This window comes from Euleptes europaea, chromosome 12, assembly GCF_029931775.1.
Source record: "Euleptes europaea isolate rEulEur1 chromosome 12, rEulEur1.hap1, whole genome shotgun sequence".
Lineage (NCBI taxonomy): Eukaryota > Metazoa > Chordata > Lepidosauria > Squamata > Sphaerodactylidae > Euleptes > Euleptes europaea.
Genome location: NC_079323.1, coordinates 27,318,132 through 27,337,789, shown reverse-complemented (window position 1 = coordinate 27,337,789; position 19,658 = coordinate 27,318,132). Strand labels below are relative to the sequence as shown.

The following is a 19,658-nucleotide window of genomic DNA, read 5'->3' as shown; positions in this document are numbered from 1 at the left end:
TCATTGACTGCAGTTGAGTTCCTGTTGAATTTTGCCAGTGCTTAAAAAATCTGGTTGTGACATTCATAAGAAATGTCCTTGAAAGACAAAGTGCAAAGGTTTTTTTAAGACCAAAAAATCCAGAAAAAGTATAGAATGAGATTTCAATGTCCTGACCAAACACTATTTTTTTCAATTGCAGACTTGTTCAACATTTGAAGACATTTGAGATGAAAACATTTGAGATGAAATATTTTGAACAACTCCTAAGATAATGTGTGGAGGATCCTGACTTGGAAGACAGCTGCCCATCCCACATTTTTATCCAAGCCTTGTTGTGGGAGGAGAGAGAAAGAGAAATACCTGGGCCTCGATTTGCAACTGTACATATCACCAATTCATATGCACTCCAGCACCCCTATTAGTTCTTTGTTCTCCTTCACCAGCCCTGCAGTGAAGAGACTGCTTGGCTGGAAGCAAGGAGATGAAGAGGAGAAGTGGGCAGAAAAAGCTGTTGACTCCTTGGTAAAGAAGCTGAAGAAAAAGAAAGGTGCCATGGAGGAGCTGGAGAGGGCGCTGAGCTGTCCTGGACAGCCCAGCAAGTGCGTCACAATCCCTCGCTCTTTGGATGGGAGATTGCAGGTGTCTCATCGTAAAGGTCTGCCACATGTCATTTACTGCCGAGTGTGGCGCTGGCCCGATTTGCAGTCTCACCACGAATTAAAACCATTGGAATGCTGCGAGTTCCCTTTTGGCTCCAAGCAAAAAGAAGTGTGCATTAATCCTTACCATTATCGGCGGGTGGAAACCCCAGGTGAGTAAATCATCTACAGAGCATTTCATTTAAGGTTATCACAGCACTGAGTGTCATGTAACAGACCGCAACTCCTACTCTGTTATCAGGAAACAGGTTTTACTAATGCAGGATAAAAACATGGTTCATTCTAGCTGAAAAGCCTTATTCCAACAGTCAGACAGGAAGGGCACTACAACACAGTAATGGGGGGGGGGAATTCTGTGTTGCTACCTTCTGGCAATTTCAAGCTCAGTTACTCCTAAATATAAGAGCACATGCTTTGTGTTCACATTTTAGATAGGGGCCATTGGATTGGATCTTGCCTAATTTCCACTGATGGGTGTGTGTGCTTTTTGCTGATTTCCCCCCACTGCTGACCTTCAACTTATGCTTTCCAGGGTGGGTACTCCATCCTTCAGCAGTGGCTCCATCTTCCAGTATTGGCATTACACCAGCAGAGAGCGAGTGCAGGGTAGTTGTTAAGAGCAATGGACTGTAATCTGGGGAACTGGATTTGATTCCCCACTCCTCCACATGAAGCCTCCTGGGTGATCTTGGGCCAGTCACAGTTCTCTCAGAACTCTCTCAGCCCCACCTGCCTCACAAGGTGCCTGTTGGGGGGCGAGGAAGAGATTGTGATTGTAAGCCACTTTGAGACTCCTTAAGGTAGAGAAAAGTGGGGTATGAAAACCAACTCTTCTTCATTCAGGGCTGCAATGGGAGGCAGAAGAAAAGAAAGTCGTACACTGCAGATGGAAATCTTTGCATCAGTGGTAATTTTGAGTAATATCCCAATCCAAACCATGGTTTGCATGGTGAGAATGGGAGTTGACCGTGTCTGGGCAGAGTCTGTAGAGATAAACTGGTTTCCTGATTACTTTACCGTGGACACCACTTGCACTTAAACTCTACTGTGCAATTGGCAGAGCTTCTGCAAATGGGTTGTTACCTTGCACATGGGAATTCAGCTTTGAGTTCTGTAAAGACATGATCACTTCTACTGCAAGTTCAGCTCAGATGCACTTCTTACCATTTAAATTGTGATCTGTCTTTTTAAAAAACTGAATTATACCATTTACTGCCACCCTATGTCAGGGCTTAGCAAGTCGGTTGTACAATAAATATTTCTTGAAAGTCTCTGCGCTATTGAATGCTTTGAATGTAGGTGAACCAATAAACAGCAGTTCTTCATTTGTTTTACAAAAGAAGTTGGTATCTGCCTATGCCTCTCTCATAGCCTTTCTGTTATTTGTCCTTGTCCAAGGTGCTGAAGTTTTGACTGGTTTTTTGCTTCCCGCTGAATTTCTGCTTGACTGCCCCAAGGCTTGTACCTGTTTGATGTGTGATTATGATGGTGTTTTTGTTATGGCAAATTAGGTTCAAACATCTGAGTTGTGGTCGATACCTGAAAATGCTTCATGAGCTGAGTGGTGGCTAGATAGTGCTTCACATTTGGCACTTCACTGTCTTCTTTAGCATGTGCTGTTGCACACTAAAAGAGTGGATCTTGCATATATGCATGTATGCACACCCAGTTTGTCACTGGTTGGGAGCCAACATTCACAAACCATCTAGTATTCTTTTCTGTAACTACAAACCTGCGTTGCTTATGTGAACAGGCCCCATCGCTGTACGCTGGCAGTTGCTTGACACATTTTTTCAAAAACTTGTGAATCAGATTCAAGAAATGTAGTTTTGAGAGACAGTTCATGTGGAAGAAAATCCATTACTTTGATGGAGCTAATGCAAAGTTTCCAAAATTCTATTATCCCCCCCCCCAATCTTTACTGCTTTATAGCACTCGTGCGTGTGCTGTCAAGTCACAGCCAACCCATGACGACCCCGTAGGGTTTTCAAGGCAAGAGACTTTAGGGATGGTTTGCCATTGCCTGCCTCTGCATGAGCTGAGAATATTATGAGAAAACTGTTACTGGCCCAAGGTCACCCAGCAGGCTTCATATGGAGGAGTGGGTAATCAATCCCAGTTCTCCAGATTATAGTCTGCTACTCTTAACCACTACACAACGCTGGCTCTCAATAGCACTCTTACCATTGGTTATTTTCATGGGGGGAAAGCATCAGTTGCAAATGAAAATTCCTTTTCCCATTCTCTTCATTTTGTTGCTGCTTTCCAAAGGGGATTTCTAAATGTGTTTTCCTGTTAACTTTCAGATCCTGATTGGCGTCTCCCAAAGCCTGTGTCAAGTCTCTTTTTGTTGAAATCTTCTGTTGAAATCCTGTCTAGGAAATACTGCATTTTATAATTAACATTTGCACAGACATTTAACTGATAACTATTGTTTGGAAAGATTGAAGAAACACTCTAATATTCTGTGATTTTAAAGGCATCCTGTAGGTCAAATGTATAACATTATGATAGCTGGGAAAGGAAGATGTCTGTTTTGCATTTTTCATTTTAGTTGTAAGAGATGCAACATTTAAAATCATAGTAATTTGGGCTTGTGGCCATGGTTTCGCCAGCCTCCTGGCTTCACTGAGGGAGCTGCTGCAGTAGTGATGCCACTATACCTGAGAATCGTCTCGGGGTAAGAGGTCCTTTGGCTGTGGCTTCTGGTGGTCACTCATGAGAAAGCCTCCTGGCCTTCTTTGATGAACAAGAGGCCGAACTGCTTTCTCAAAAATGGATTTCATGCCTGTATCTGTCTGAGAGAGAGACCTGAGAGAAAGGGTGAGCAGGTCTGGAAACATGAGAATAGGTGTGGGGAGAGAATGGAGAAGTGACAGCTGGTAAAGAGAAGATACTGACTGGGAGGGGGAGTAGAGAATCCATGAGTTCATAGGTCTGTTCTTAAGGAATTCCTGACATGGCATTTACAGTTTCTTTACTTTGAGTTAACATGTTGATGTCAACATTCCAGGAACAGCATAAGAAGGATGATGTGGGTAAGCGCCAGAGCTTATTAACAGGCTGGCTTGTAACTAGTCCTTCTTTTTCTTGTCCTAGTGTTGCCTCCGGTGCTGGTTCCAAGACACAGTGAGTTTAACCCACACCTCAGCCTCCTTGCGAAATTCAGGAACACGTCCCTTCACAATGAGCCTCTGATGCCTCACAATGCAACCTATCCTGATTCTTTCCAGCAGCCTCCCTGCACTCCTTTTCCAGCATCACCCAATATGTTCTCTCAGTCGCCTAGCAGCGCAAGCTACCCTGATTCTCCAGGAAGCTCTTCTGCACCAGGAAGTCCTTATCAAGTCACAGGTACAAGACAGCCTTAAGTCCTGGACACCTTTTCCAGTACCCAGAAATTTGCAGAATTTTCAATAAAGAAAATTACCTCAGTGTGTCAAGTATATGCCAATTGTATTACTATGATCCCTGGAGGTGAACAGGGATGTCAGAGATTTAGGGGAGGTTTACGGGAGATTATGGGGAGGTAGGCAGCCTGGTGAAAGGGCGGGGTACAAATCAAATCCATAAAGTCAAAATAAGAAACATGACTGCCCTCATGGTATTTTTAAACTACTTTAAAAGGCAGTGTGGACACCATCCTGTCATTCCTAGTTTGGCCTTGGTGAATGCCTTACAGTTCCAAAGATTTGTAAATGTGTCCGTCAGCTCTAAAACTTTCTGTATTACCTCTGTTTGACAATCGAGGAAGCAGAGTAATTGATATTTGGAAAAACAATTTTGCTACTATTAACTTAATATATATATATTTGTTCCATGTTCTTAGTTAGAAAAACATACAAGAACCTCAGAGGTATGAGCTCCATAGATAGATGGTGATTTCACCCAGTGTTTTCACTGAATCAGCCATAACTGAGATGATAAGGAAAAGTAGAAGAACCAGTGCTTTGTTTTTAGCCCTTCTCCAGTGAACACATGTACAAGTCTGATAATGAAATGTCAAATCCAGTGTCTTTTTGCTTTTCTTCCCAGTTGAAACACCTCCTCCACCTTATCATGTAAGAGAAACACCAGGAAACCACAGTGGACGTCCTATACACCCACCTGCAGACAGTCAGTTAGTGCTGTCTTTGCCCAATGGAGGTAAATCTGCAGATGAAGAACACGAGAGTATACTTGTATTACTTGTATACTTGTTTTACTTTCTAGGGGAAAGACGTGGGTAATGCCTGATTGATGGTCCACTGATTGAAATACCTGAAATAGTTAATAGGGGTGATCCTTAACAACAACAACAAATGTTGTGTTTTACTAAAATCCTCAAATCCTTTACTCCAGATAAATCTTTGTGTAGATCTGTTGCTTTGCCTAAAATATTGTTAGGATTGCACAGTTGTGGAGTGATTCTAAGGCTTTGGTGTTAGCTGTTTTTTGGTGCACAGGGACAGATAGAACGTGCCAGTTATTAGACTGGTATTGAAAGCCCAAGGCAACTAAGCCAGCATGGTGTGGTTAAGAGCAGTGGACTCTAATCTGGAGAACTGGTTTCAATTCACCTCTCCTCCACGTGTGGGGCAGACTCTAATCTGGTGAACCAGTTGGTTTCCCCACTCCTACACATGAAGCCTGCTGGGTGACCTTGGGCTGCTCACAGTTCTCTCCGAACTCTCTCAACCCCTCACAAGTTGTCTGTTTGGGAGAGGGGAAGGGAAGGTGATTGTAAGCCAGTTTGAGACTCCAACTCTTCTTCTTCAAAAAAATACTTAAGAGAGATTTGAGGACATTCTTGATAGGACTATAGAGGTGAAGAACCTGTCCTTTGTATTCTTCACCTGCACATCTGGCACACTTTTCCTCTGTTAAGAAACATTTTTTAAAAATCACCACCTCTGGCTCAGACCAAAGTTCCTCTGATAATAAAGGTTATACTGTTGCCAGCCATAGCTAATAAATAATCTCTGAGCAGTGATGTGGAGCAGAAAATTTCCCACTGCTATAGTTTTCTGTGAACAAATACTGCACACAATTTTTCATTTCCATAAATGCAGTGTCTTGTAAAATTAATCATTAACTTCATGAAAATTCCAGTCAAACTGAGCCGTTTCAAGGTTGTAGAGATGTTTCCGGTTTGCCTGTTCTAAGAATCAAATCTGGTAAAGATCTCTCTCCCTTACACACACACACGAAATAAAATCAGATAATCCTAGCACATTAGGGCATCAGAATACTTTCAATTCACTTCCCCCCCCCCTGGAAACCCCACCTCATTCTCTTTAATAGAACTATTTGTATGGATCCAAAGTAGTACTGTAGACTACATGACTTATTTCTTTCAACAATATAAACCACTTTGGGGGGCCTGTTGGGAAAAATGGTGGGGTATAAATGAAGGCACTTTACACACACATAAATGAAGTAAACAAATATACCGGTCCACCATATTTAATCATTCTTTTTGAAAGGCGTATATCCTACTGGTCAACACAACATCCTATGGCAGTGAATTCCCAGTGTGTTACATGTGGCGTGAAGGCCCAGTTGCTTTCTTCTTCCTGTCAGCTTCATTTCAAGATACTAGAAAAGAGCAAGAGTCCAGTAGCACCTTAAAGACTGCAGACAGACTAACATGGCTACCCACTGTTAATTGCAAGATACTGTGAGAGTGAATTTTGACAAGAATTAATAATTTTTTTCCTTGGTCTCCTCACTCAGCGTTTCCCACTCAGTTCTCTTTTGTTTCTCCTTAGCTAAAAATATATATATATTTAAGCAACTCCTGGTATTGTGAAATTTCTTAAGCATTGGGAAAGCTGGGATATAAATAATTACTTAGCTGTCTTTCTCTGTGCCTACTCTAATACACAGTCTGGGAAATGTAGTACATCGGTAAAAACTGTTTTCACTCAAAGAAGGCAAGGTTCTTGATCTCTGCAGATTATCTTCCCTCAATTGAGCACACAGTGTTTGTCAAATGGATACTCTAGGAATAGTTACTGTGATGTTGTGAGGATGTCTGTACAATATAACCTGCAGATGGGGGGAGAATTTTTAACCACACGTTCCTCATGTCTGAAAAGGAAATGTGTAAATGTGAGAGTTCTTTTTTTTGGGGGGGGTACAATATAATGGGTTATATCTAACTAACTGCCAGCATAATGCACATGGTATTTTACTTCTCTCAACAGACCCTTTTGAACCCCAAAAATATGATGTCTAGAGTTGTAGGAACTGTACAGACAAAAGGCATGTGGACTGAGATGAGGCAGTGAAAAGGGAGAATCAAACACAATTTCATCACCTCCCCACATACACACACTTGTGCTCGCCTCCCAAAGAGGGAGCTGATTTTGCACAATTCTACCTCCTCACTGCATCCTCCCTGCTTGTGTGACTTTCTTCTACCTGCGTCCTGTAAATCTATGCATCATCAATCTGGGTATCAAAAGGGATTGCTGGAATAGGGGGAACAAGGCGAAATCAAAGCACATTATGCTAGAATTTGGTTGGATACTGCTGCAGGAAGCAGAACTTGGAGAAAATGTGACTTCCGCTGGTGTTTGGTGAGGTGCATCCCAGTGGCTGGAACCATATGAGGAAGCATGATCACGTGATAAACCACCTCTAGGCAGCTGTCAGAAATTTGGAGAAGTGGAGAGGTGAGGATACTTCAGTTAGCTGCTACAGATCACTGATTTCCTTCCCAGGTTACAGGTGCCACATGGTAAATTTTCAAGCAGCTACCAGGTGGCCGTAAGTCATCAGAATATAACAAGACAAGTTTGGAATGGTTTGAGTTGGAAAGTTAGAATTTATAATGGAGCCATCTTCCGGTAACGCCCACGTTGTCATATGTGTTTTGTTGAATAGGCAAGAGCTTTGCTTTCTTCTGCATGACCATAGGATTGCTCTTCAACTTCTGTGTTGTTCTTCTAGACTTCCGACCAGTTTGTTATGAAGAGCCTCAGCACTGGTGTTCAGTAGCCTATTATGAACTCAATAATCGAGTAGGGGAGACTTTCCAGGCCTCTTCTCGAAGTATACTTATAGATGGGTTTACAGATCCTTCAAACAATAAGAACAGGTTCTGCCTTGGACTGCTGTCTAATGTAAACAGGAACTCTACTATAGAAAACACTAGGAGACACATTGGAAAGGGTAAGTGGAAATGTTTCTTCATTGTGAAATGCTTACAGCTTTAACGTTATTGTTATTATGATTGTTATTGGTAAAAAGAAGAAACAGTGCTTGGAAGTAGTATTTGATGCTGAGGTCTATCCAGCTCAGCCCCATTTATCCATATGGCTTATGGCATGTTTGACATATTTACTTCACCATGAGAACTGTATACTTTGCATGCTGCATGAGAATCCTAGGGGATTTCACAACGATCCATTGGGCATAAAATAGATAACTTAGCGAGCTGCTCAGGATACTTAGTTTTCTGTGGCTTCCCAGAATGTCAATGAAAATGCCACTCTGTGTTGGCCATTAAGCCTTTCCCTTCTGTGCAATGATATTGCAGCAGTCTTCAAAGTGGGAAGGGCTTAACAGAAATGGAGGGAGTGATATCGGGAGCAGAGATCAGAAGGGAAGGATAAGCAGTGAAAGTAGCTGGGGCAGCAAAACCAGTTCAGATGAACCTATTCTGACAGTGCCTGGGTTTCCTAGTTGGGAATGGATTCTACGTGAGCACGTAAGCACTTAAGTGTTAAGTAAGCAGTAGGATCTGGGAGACCCAGGTTCAAATCCCTACTCTGTAATGGAAGCTTGCTGGGTATCCATGAGAGGTCATACAATCTCAGCCTAACCTACCTCGTAGGGTTGTTGTGAGGATAAAATGGAGGAGAGGAGAACACTGTAAGCGGGATTTGGTCCCCAGAGGGGAGAAAGACGGGGGATAAATGAAGTAAATAAATAAATGGTAAATAAATAAAGAATAAGAAGCAAACCAGCTAGGGGCAATTAATTTGCTATCCAGAACGCAAGGGGCCTGTCCTTTACTCAAGTAACCAGGCTGTTCAAAACCCGAGATGTGGAATGTCCACAGCATAGCTAATAACTGACTCTGCAGTCAGATCCCTGTACCAATTTTAAGGATCTGGTTTGTAGATGGCATCCCTTTTATGATGTTGACGTTTTTTGTGTTCTGTAAAGCACGTTACAATGCATGAAGCACTGTACATAAAATGGTTTAGAGCTACAGGGTGTTTTTTAAAACTGCAAATAACTTGTTAAATTGTGGAACTCCCTGCCCCAGGATGTGGTGATGGCTGCCAACTTGGAAGGCTTTAAGTGGCTACTAGTGAAAATGGCTGTTAGTCATGATGCATGCCTATTCCATCCAGGGTCAGAGGAGCATGCCTGTTGGGTGCTGTGGAACATAGGCAGGACAATGCTTCTGCAGTCGTCTTGTTTGTGGGCTTCCTAGAGGCACCTGATTGGCAACTGTGTGAATAGACTGCTGGACTTGATGGACCTTTCTCTGTTTCAGCATGGCCTTTCTTATGGTCTTGTTTTGTTTTTTGAAGGTGTTCACCTCTATTACGTTGGAGGAGAGGTATATGCCGAGTGTGTGAGTGACAGCAGCATTTTTGTGCAGAGCCGCAACTGTAACTATCAGCATGGCTTCCACCCGGCTACTGTCTGCAAGATCCCCAGTGGCTGCAGCCTGAAGATTTTCAACAACCAGCTCTTTGCCCAGCTGCTCGCCCAGTCTGTTAATCACGGATTTGAGGTGGTGTATGAGCTAACCAAGATGTGCACCATCCGGATGAGCTTCGTTAAAGTAAGGATTTCTTTTCTCCCCATGTGAAACTGGACTACAAAATGGCATTGTTAATCTCTTTCATCGTGAACGTACTTAGTCGCTTGCAGACAGTTCTTTAAACAAACAACCAGCTGAATATAAGGGGGGAAAACCCCAACTGGTCGCAAACAGTAAATCATCTCAAAGCAAGAAGCATGATATGCAGATCAGAATCTCACCGCAATTAAACATCAGCTGTTTCAACCGAAATGTTTGTTAATGATACAACAAATAGACATTAAAATGCTGAAACTATAGTGAGACTGTAATCTGCATATTGCACTTCTCGTTTTGAGGTGATTTACAGTCTGCAACCAGTTGGTTATTTTCTTACATTCAGCTGTTCATAATCTATTTGTATACTTGTTCACATTTGTGTTTTGTTTGTAGTTTTGGGTAGTTGAGAGCAAGTTCCCCCCTTTCTCGTTTGCATTTTCCTTGCCTTCTAGTCACAGCCAATTTATGGCAACCCCGTAGGGTCTTCAAGGCAAGAGATGTTCCGAGGTGGTTTGTCTTTGCCTGCCTCTGCATAGTGACCATAGACTTCCTTGGTGGTCTTCCATCCAAGTACTAGCCAGGGCTGACACTGCTTATCATGCAGACCAAATTGGTTGTAGATATCTGGCAGCACCAACAGACATCATTCTCAGCAAGACCAAGGTGGCTAAATCTAGCAGGATATCGGTGTAATCATCAAATATTTCTTTTTTGTGAATAAGCCTTAGACACAAATACAGGGTAGCTGTTTTAATGGATTTAAGTGCATTTTGTCATTGGGAAGAGTGGGTTGAGGTATTTACTTCCAAGTTCCATTGGGACTGGAGAAATCTAGATTGTGTTTTGCTTGGTTTCTTAAAACGTTGTATATAACTATAAAATTCTAGGAAGAATTTCTGAGGATTGGAGTAGAGAAAGGCCAATAGAGTGCTACCCTCAATTTGTAGCCACAGTAGTAGCCTCAATTGCAGAAGAACAGATGAGAGGATGATCTAAACCCCAGGCTATCCACTTACTAAGGTTGCCAATCCCCTGCTTTGGACCCCTCCCCCGGTGCTATCCAGCTAGCCGGTGGGGGTCTTACTAGCCTTAAAATCAGGCCTCGGTTTCAGTGCTGCTGACATGATTATGTCACTTCTGGAAGTGATGTGACCAGCGACATTGGGGGAAACGCTCTGGTATTTGAGCAAAATTCTATAGTAAAAATAGCTTCTACCAGGAAGGCTAAGTGTTATGCAGATTAGGGAGATTAAAGCCCCCTTCTACTGGTAACAGGAGGGAAGGCATCATGGTGCAGGCCAATCTTGCCAGATCTCAGAAGCTAAGTTAAGCATGGTCAGTACTTAGAAAGGAGACCACCATGGGACACTCTGCAGAGGAAGGCAATGGCAAACCACCTCTGCTTCTCATTTACCTTGAAACCCCCTTGCTGGGGTCACCAGAAGTCGACTGCGACTTGACCTCACTTTATTCATTAGTTCACTGGTAGGTAGTTAAAGCTTTTACATGGAATCATAGGCCTGCCCTCCTGAGGGACCACAAATAAATGTTTGAAATGGAATTAGTTTTTGTCAAACCTTTGGAGTGTATGTACCAGAAGCCCTCTCAGGACATAAATGATATGTGGAATAGCATTCAGTTTAAGCATGTTAATTCTACCCCAGATACTCACAGTTAAAAAGGCCCACCTCTAAATCTTGGGAAAGCTGTTCCAGAATCTACTTCATATTCACTTTGAACTAAGGAACTCTTGGAACAATAAGGCCAAGGTATTTGACAGATCCAGCATCAACATTAAATGGCCCCAGGCTGCAAATGTCAGATGAAGTGTGTCCTCCGAAAGACAGGGCATGAGATTTATCACAATTAATGCAGTATCCTAATTTCTCCCCAAATTCAGTGATAAGGTTCATCAGTTTTGATAATGATTTGCTTAGGATTAGTCAGCAGAACCAGGTGCATCATCTGCGTACAAGATTAGCTTGAATTCAGTGTCCCACACTTTGACACCTTTAATTCCCACTGGTTGCCAGATGGAACATGCCATGGGCTCTAGAGCCAGATCAAATACTAGAGGTGAAAAGAGGGCAACCCTGGCATGTGCCACAGGAAAACTATCTGAATGGAAACCATTAGTAACTAGGACAGGGTTCTTTATAAAGGATCTTTAATAGATTCTGTCAGGATGACAGAGAATTGCCTCACAGAATACAGAAACTCCCAATTCAACCTGTCAAAGGCCTCATTTGCATCCTGCGACAGGGCCCACAAAAATAATGCCTGTATTCTCTAGTGGCAATAATATCAGTCAGATGTCTTAGATTATTAGCACTTTGTCTCCTTAAGACAAAACCTACCTGATTTGGGTGGAGCAACGTAGGTAATTTATGTTTAAGGCGTATTGCAAGCACTGTTGCAAGGACTTTTTCATCAACATTTATGAGGGATATAGGCCTGTAGTTCGGGCAGAGAAGCAGGTCTTCCCCTGCACGGTAATGGATGCTTCATATGCCGACTTTGGCAGAGCACCAGAATCTTGTTTATCTTTTGCAATCTGAACACAGGAAGCTGCCTTATACTGAATCAGACCCTTAGTCCATCTAAGTCTGTACTGTCTTCTCAGACTGGCAGCAGCTCTCCAGGGTCTCAGGCAGAAGTCTTTCACCTACTCGCCTGGTTCCTTCAACTGGAAATGCCAGGGATTGAACCTGGGACCTTCTGCATCCCAAGCAGATGCTCTACCACTGAGCCACAGCTCAAGAGGGGTACCAGTTGACAAGGGCCTTATACCATTCCACAGGATCCCCATATGGCCTTGGAACTTTACTACTTTCCTTTTTTTATTGTTGTTTCAATCTCAGAATCTATTAGAGAAGCTACCAGAAATTCCTGATGTTGCTTTTTCAAAGTGGGCAGGTTGCTCAGAAACTTTGAACGAGCCTCTGCAGCAGGGACCCGGTCTGTAGTTTAAAGAACTAAATAAAACTTTCTGAATTGGTCATTAACTGATTTTGGAGTGACACGAACCTGTCCTTGTTTATCTTTAACTGCTGCAATATAGTTGCAAGCTCATATTTGCATTAGTCTAAAAGCCAGTAATTTGCCAGCTTTTTCTGTTGACACCCAATAATTCTGTTTAATACAGGCCAACTTAAATTCAGCTTGCAATAAAATCAGTTTCTTAATTTCATGTCTAAGTTTCATCATATTATTGTAGTTCTCAGGAGTAGAAACAGAATAAAAGTAGATTGTGGCATCCCGTAATTTAATTTATTGTTTATTCAGCTCTTCAACACACTGACTTTTTTTGCAAGAGACATAAGCAATGGTAAATCCCCTTAGATATGCTTTAAGAGTGTCCCACAAATGGGCCAGGTGACTTCATGCATAATATGTGTTGGAACTGCAACTCCCCTAGCCTTACTGGAGTTCCCGGAAGAGTAGGCCTGTCCCACTCACCCCTTAGTGAGCTGCTCTTAGGGTTGCCATACCCCCATCAGGGGCGGGGGATCCCCCACTTTGGACCCCCCACCTGCACCATCCAGCTGGCCGGTGGGGATCTTACAGGGCTTAAAATGAGGCTTAGCCTTCGATGTTGCAGGCATGATGACATCACTTCTGAAAATGATGTCATCACATCAGTGACATCGATAGAGATGCTCTGGTATTTGGGCAAAACTCGATGGTAAAAACTGCTGCTACCATAGAGTTTCTGCCCCAGTACCAGAGTGTCTCCCTCGATGTCACCAACGTGATGATGTCACTTTTGGAAGTGACATTGTTGCGTTGGCCTCCCTCTGCAACTAGTAAGTCCCCCCCACCCCCATCCTCTGCTGGTTGCCAGGTGGGACCTAGCTGCTCTCATTCTAGTACAGGCATCTCATTTCTGTAGATGTTCATAGCCAATAAAATTTGCAAAAACAGCATTCAGGAAAAGTACCAACAAAGTTCTGAAAAATGTTCAGAACTTTAGGCTGCTGAATAAAGTATCAATCTGCAGTAGGACTCAAGAAAGCATGAAAGCTGAATGAGTAGCAGTCAGGTCAGTCAAGAAAGCTTCTGCTTCAACTGGAGTTTGGTATCTGGTAATCCTGTTATGCCTAGAGAGAAAATTGTTGGGTATATTATATAGGCTTCTACAACTTTTTCTTGGGCTAGAGCCCTGGCACACAGGTGCACGGTTTCTTTGGGGAAGTAATTGAAGAGGAAAATCTTGATTTTATCGGGGCTCCCGATCGACCAGTTTCTCTAGCTCACCTCAGATGGTCTTCTTCAGTGGCAAAGTTCAGTAAGTGGCCCTAGGCTTGGCTGCTGTATTCCAGATCTGACCTAGGAATCTGTAAGACCTTTCCATAGTGAGGTCATAGTCCTCCAGTCTTATTGGTTTCCAACTGGGGGTGGGGGTGGATCCCCAGCTCCCATTTCCCTCCAGCACTCCTGCAGTCAGTGGAAGAAAAATAATGTTAAAAAATTGCCATTGGGCAATGGTATGACAAAACTTCTGGGAAAAACCCAGAAGCAATGTTGGTCCACTGTAGGAATTGGTGCAGACTCTCCCCATTGGGGGGATCCCCCGCCCTGGGTCTTGTTTCCTGCCATCACTCAGAGCAGTGCTGGGAGAAAAATACACCAAAAAATGGCTATTGGACCAATAGCATGATGTCACTTTCTGAGAAACCTTGGAGTGCGGTCTCGCCTTTCTAGGAATAGCTGAAGACTGGTTTTACCACAGTGTCTCTGGCCATTCCAAGAGAGGCGTGACATCACATGATGCCACACTGTCGCTTGATGGCACCCCCAGGTCCCTGCTTCCCTGTACCCCTGCTGGTTTCCTGGCCTGTGGTCCCCACACAGCCAATATACCAAGGCTTTTGTGTTGTTGGGCCATCCCGCGGGCCCAATGTTGAAAACAGACCTCAACATTTTTCGCTGCATCATGTCCATTTGTTGAACCTTTGGGACTCGCCTGAAAAAGTATAATAAAGGATTTCATCAGCCATCCTAGACAGCTGCACTGTTAGGAGCTCCAAGGATGCAAACCACTGTCTTAAATTACTGTCTTAAAAAGGCACGCAAAGCACTCCAGTGCCATGTAGCTTACACAGAACAAATACTAACAAAAATTAGCCTGAAACTGGTTTCTGACTACCACCAGGGGGGGATGGAGAATCGTTTAACGAGACAAGCACTACAGGTCTGATGCTGTTTCTTGCCTGAAATGTCAGATATGCAATATGTGTGTGTCTCTATGTATGCATATGCATACACAGAATTCAAGAGTTGGTCTCTGTCTACAGGATCTGGCAGCTGTATTTCCACACTTCAGCTGTTATTGTCCTACACTCAATTGTTACAAATGTTCAAGTCTTCAGTGTATAGATTAAAAACAAAAAAAGAAATTTTCTATCAATAACAGGTTTCTATCAGTAACAGCCCAGACTTTCTTGGACTTCAGCCTGCTTTTGTCAGATGCATGAAGTGTGTCTTTGGGTGTCATGAACATACATGAACACAGATGTATAATATAAAGACAGACATTTTCTGGATTTGCTGTGGTGTATAGGCCTCTTGAAATAGATGCTGCCGTCAGCTGTGAGGGTGGCAGGGGGGAGGGGCAGTCACTTATCCGGCTAAGCCAAATAAGAGGCCTTGGTATGGCACAAAGGTTTTTTGTCGTTGTGTTCTTTTGTAGTGGTGTAGTGGTTAAGAGCAGTGGTTTGGAGTGGAGGAGTCTGATCTGGAGAACCGGGTTTGATTCCCCACTCCTCCACATGAGCGGCAGAGGAGGCTAATCTGGTGAACTGGATTTGTTTCCCCACTCCTACACATGAAGCCAGCTGGGTGACCTTGGGTGAGTCACACTCTTTCAACCCCACCTACCTCACGGGGTGTCTGTTGTGGGGAGGGGAAGGGAAGGGATTGTAAGCCGGTTTGATTCTCTCTTAAGTGGGAGAGAAAAGTTGGCATATAAAAACCAACTCTTCTTCTGTTTTTTTAAACCTCAAAATTGGATTTGCATTTTTTGGAGCAGATCCAGCAATACAGTTCTCATTCTGAAGTGGATTTCTCTGTATAAATTGGAGTAGTAAGGAGAAAGTTATGCAATAAACAGAATTATTGGGTGACAGTGGGTTGGATCCAAAGTACTGCAAGAGGAGTAAAGCTCACAGAACAGGGTTTTCCAGCCTCCTTGCTCTTACTTCAGCCAAAAGAGCTTCTTAAAATTCTTCTCAAGGTCAGGGGACCCTCACAAGTATCATGGAGGTGAAGTGAGGGTTTGTAGTGGAAAGGTAACTCCCCTCTATCAACAGAAGTGCTGTTCCACTTGTCCGACAACAGTTACTTGGAGTAAGAGCACTTTTGCACTCGGTTCTGTGTCCTGGGGTGGCTTGGTCACATGGTTGCCTTTGCTTGCCCCTCGCACTTCGGTAGTCCATATGTCAGAAAAGCTCAGTATTGGTGGAATTTGTTCTTGCTCTGTGCAAAGTCTCTCTGAATGGGAGAAGAGCTGCCTGAGTTAGAGTCTTCACTGCTCCTTCAAGGTGAACACATAGTACTCTCTCCTGTAAAACCAGCACAACTTCTGTGAATAATCTTGGGGTGAGTTCATCAATCAAACTCTGTTGAAAAGGTTTATTTTTGTATTACTTACCAAAGCTCAAAACTCAGTGCTTTTCAATGAAGTCGATGAACATGGTAAGCTGTGAGTCATTGAAGAGATGTGTATGATTTGCAAGCATGCGTGTGAATCAGTGCTCGGGCAGTACTGAAAATCCTTCACAGCCCTGATCTCTATCATGCCCTACCTAGATAACAATGTATGTAGGGTTAAGTTCTCGCAGATACAGAGCCAGTGCTTGTAGGGCTTGATTGTTTTTATAGTTGTTGTTGTTTTCTATAAAGGGATACAGGAAAGGAAAAAGAGGGAAAGGGGAAAAAGATAAAACATATTTCATCCTCTGAGCCTCGGCATGATCTAAACTTAAAAAAGGCTATTACTATAATTTCTGTCATTCATCCTGAATGTTTAAAAATCTTAAAACTTAGTAAAACATATTTCATCCTCCAAACCTCAGCATAAACTGAACTTAAAAGAGAGAGGAAAAAACATTTAAACATCTTAAATCTCATTCATGTAATGAATCATTTATTTCTTGGTTTTTAAATTATTTAGTTGGTAAGTAGGTAATACCCACAGTAGGGCTTGATTGTTGTTTTCTTATTTCGGGTTTACCTCTAGACAACTTCCCGGTATGAACAAATTTGATTTGAATACTTTGCTCTGGCTAAGCCAAAAAATGACTATTTTTCTCTTTCTCTTTTTTTTTAAATGCAGCAAGAGTTTTTTGCACTGAATGTGGTAGAACTAGACCTTTCTTGATGAGTTAAAGGACAAAATAGCAATCACCTTTTTTGATCATTTCTTTGTAGGGCTGGGGAGCAGAATACCATCGGCAGGATGTGACAAGTACTCCGTGCTGGATTGAGATCCACCTCCATGGACCGTTGCAATGGCTAGATAAAGTCCTGACGCAAATGGGTTCCCCACACAACCCGATCTCCTCTGTTTCATAAAAGTCATCTCCGTAGCTTACCTATGGGATGAACACTATTGCAGGCAGTGGCCAGTAGAATTCTCCCATTGCAGCAAACCCGAATTTCTGTATGTAGCTGTAGATATATGAATGTGTACATACATAGTCTATTATTGGAAGGGTGATGTTGGTGAATGTTTTATGGTCCATTTTGTGATTATTAATATGGTGCCAATCTGATCCATTGTGTTGCTGTCTGTGGGGAAAAGCTACAGAAATCTGGGGTCAACAGGCATGTTTTTTTGGTTTGAATAAGGCCAGTGTTTATGTATATTGCTTTTTTAAAAAATCGAAACTGCACCAGTAGAAGCAAAACTCCATAACTTATATAGATTTTGCACGTCTAGAAAAATGCCATGTAAAATTGTAATGCTAAATCCAGACCAAGTTTCATCTTCTCCACAATGTGTTTCCAACCATTGCCAATCAGATGTGGAAGTCCATATGGTTTTGGCCACATCTTTTTTTTTTTTTTTTTTTGTCATTAATACCTGGTAATCGAGGCATGGAGCCTCCAGTCATACAGGTTCCATTTAACTGTTAGGGCAAATAGCATTAATAGGCCCATACTCCATGAATTTGTCTAGAGAATTTCCTTATTTTGTGCCATTCATTTTCCATCTTCCAGTCACGTGGAGAGGCAGAGCTGTGCCTAGCAGTGAAATTTTGCTGAGTCACACGCGCAAGATTTCACAAGATTTTAGCCACATCATTTCAAGTCTGTTTTTGCAATAATGGAGGTTTATAAACTTGCCTAAAAATGAAATCTGAGGTTGGAGTTATATACTGGATTAAACACACAGCTGCCACTGAAAATGGCACCCACAGTTAGGGTTGCCAACTTCCAGGTAGTAGCTGGAGATCTCCTGCTATTACAACTGATCTCCAGCCGATAGAGATCAGTTCATCAGGAGAAAATGGCCACTTTGGCAATTGGACTCTATGGCATTGAAGTCCCTCCCCAAACCCCACCCTCCTCAGGCTCTGCCCCAAAAACCTCTTGCCGGTAGCAAAGAGGGATCTGGCAACCCTATTTACAGTGTGTTGGGGAGAGGTCAAAATAATGCAGGTTGTTTTAGTTTAGGGGTCACCAGTTGGTTGGTCTTGTGCCAAATGCCACCCTCTGAGGAATGCTTCTTCTGCCTCCAGGCTGGCAGTGAGGGTGGGAACAGCCAAAGAAGCATGGGAGAAGTGGTGCTGGTGGCAACAAAACGTGATGGCAGGGCCCTATGGGGAGTGAGGACTGATGTGCTAGACCAGGGGTCCTCAGCCGTTTTGAGCCTGTGCGCACATTTGGAATCCCAACACAGCACAGTGGGCGTAGCAACGATATGGCTGTCTCAGGATGGCAGAGCCAGCCGCAAAATGATTGTGACAGTTTAACTTCAGTAACACAGTGCAGATCCTTGTGCTGTGCTGGCAGCTCCTGCCAAAGCAACATTTTAAAAAATCTGCACAGCCAATCAGATCTCCAATAGTCAAGCAGAAACTTTGCTGGGGGAAAGCCCCACCCACTTCCTGAAAACACTTGCTGGGTACCACGTTGGGGACCCGCATGATAGACCCCTGTTTCTTAAATTGGCCATACAGGAAATGATTGCCGACCTGGACTCTAAAGGATCTCTTCTTCCTACAAAGCATTTTGAATTAGTAGAGACTATTTTATCTTAGTTGCCAAACAGCGCCTGCTGTAGCATCCAGGTCTTGACAGGAAGGGCCTCTAGCAGAGCAATTTGGCCAATCCCATTCCTTGATCTAAGCCTGTGCTTTGGTACTCTGAGCCTCTAGTTTTGTTACACTAAAAGTAACAACACTTTCATTAAAATGGTACGTATTAGCAAGAACCAAAAGTAGATCTAATGAAAAATTAGCTAACTTCAGTATTAAAAATTAAGGAAACATTTATTGTTTCAGTTTACCAAATTTTACTCGGTAAGTAGAACTGGTGTCTTTAAAAAAAAAAAAAAACACTAGAATATCTCTAGTTAACGGTGTGGACATCAAGGGTACGTTTTCAAAAGGGACTTAAACTGAGATCCCAAAAAATAGTAAGGGAAGTACATATGTGTTTGTAAAGCATTTAGCATATTGTGAAGTTGAGTAACCAATGTAGCATTTATTCATGGGATATTCTCTGTCATAAGCTCTTGGCAGAGCTAGGAGCAGCAAATTCCCAAGAACTAGGATGGGAGTTCCAGTTTAGTGTTTCCACTGTGGATTCTACCAAGTGACATTATCAAAGATTGTCTTTGAGGAGATGGACACATCAGCCTAGATCCTATAAACTTGTTTTTAGGTAGGTGGGTCTTCCCTGCCTTTCGCACAACTTTCCCCTTTGTTTCCCCCACCCCGCCAAGCTGACAGTCGGGGAAACTTCATAGAGAGAATGCAACAAGGCACAAGTTAGGGGAGGGCAGTGAGGAGGAGAATGAGGAGGAATCAGACACAATCTCATTCCGCCTCCTTCTTCTAGCAGAAGGAAGTTTCCTGCATGTGGAAGAGCAAGAGGGGTGATTTTGCCCAGTTCCTCCTCACTGCAGTATGACTGCATTTTGTCAACAGTGTGTGGCTTCCCAGACCCCAGCGTGGGCTCTTGAGGTGTCATAAGACTGTGGG

The 19,658-nt window shown here is 43.0% G+C and overlaps 1 protein-coding gene and 1 non-coding gene across 2 annotated transcripts; one reads left to right on the top strand and one right to left on the bottom strand.

Moving 5' to 3' along the window:
* Positions 1-375: 375 nt before the first annotated feature.
* On the top strand, positions 376-17,277 carry SMAD9 (SMAD family member 9). Its single transcript, XM_056858135.1, has 6 exons — positions 376-793; positions 3,741-3,995; positions 4,677-4,787; positions 7,578-7,799; positions 9,173-9,429; positions 16,879-17,277. The coding sequence occupies exons 1-6, from the start codon at positions 382-384 to the stop codon at positions 17,020-17,022; spliced, it is 1,401 nt and encodes a 466-aa protein (XP_056714113.1). The 5' UTR covers positions 376-381; the 3' UTR covers positions 17,023-17,277.
* TRNAP-GGG (transfer RNA proline (anticodon GGG)) lies at positions 12,135-12,206 on the bottom strand. Its single transcript has one exon. It is a non-coding gene; the product is annotated as a tRNA-Pro (tRNA).
* Positions 17,278-19,658: the final 2,381 nt, after the last annotated feature.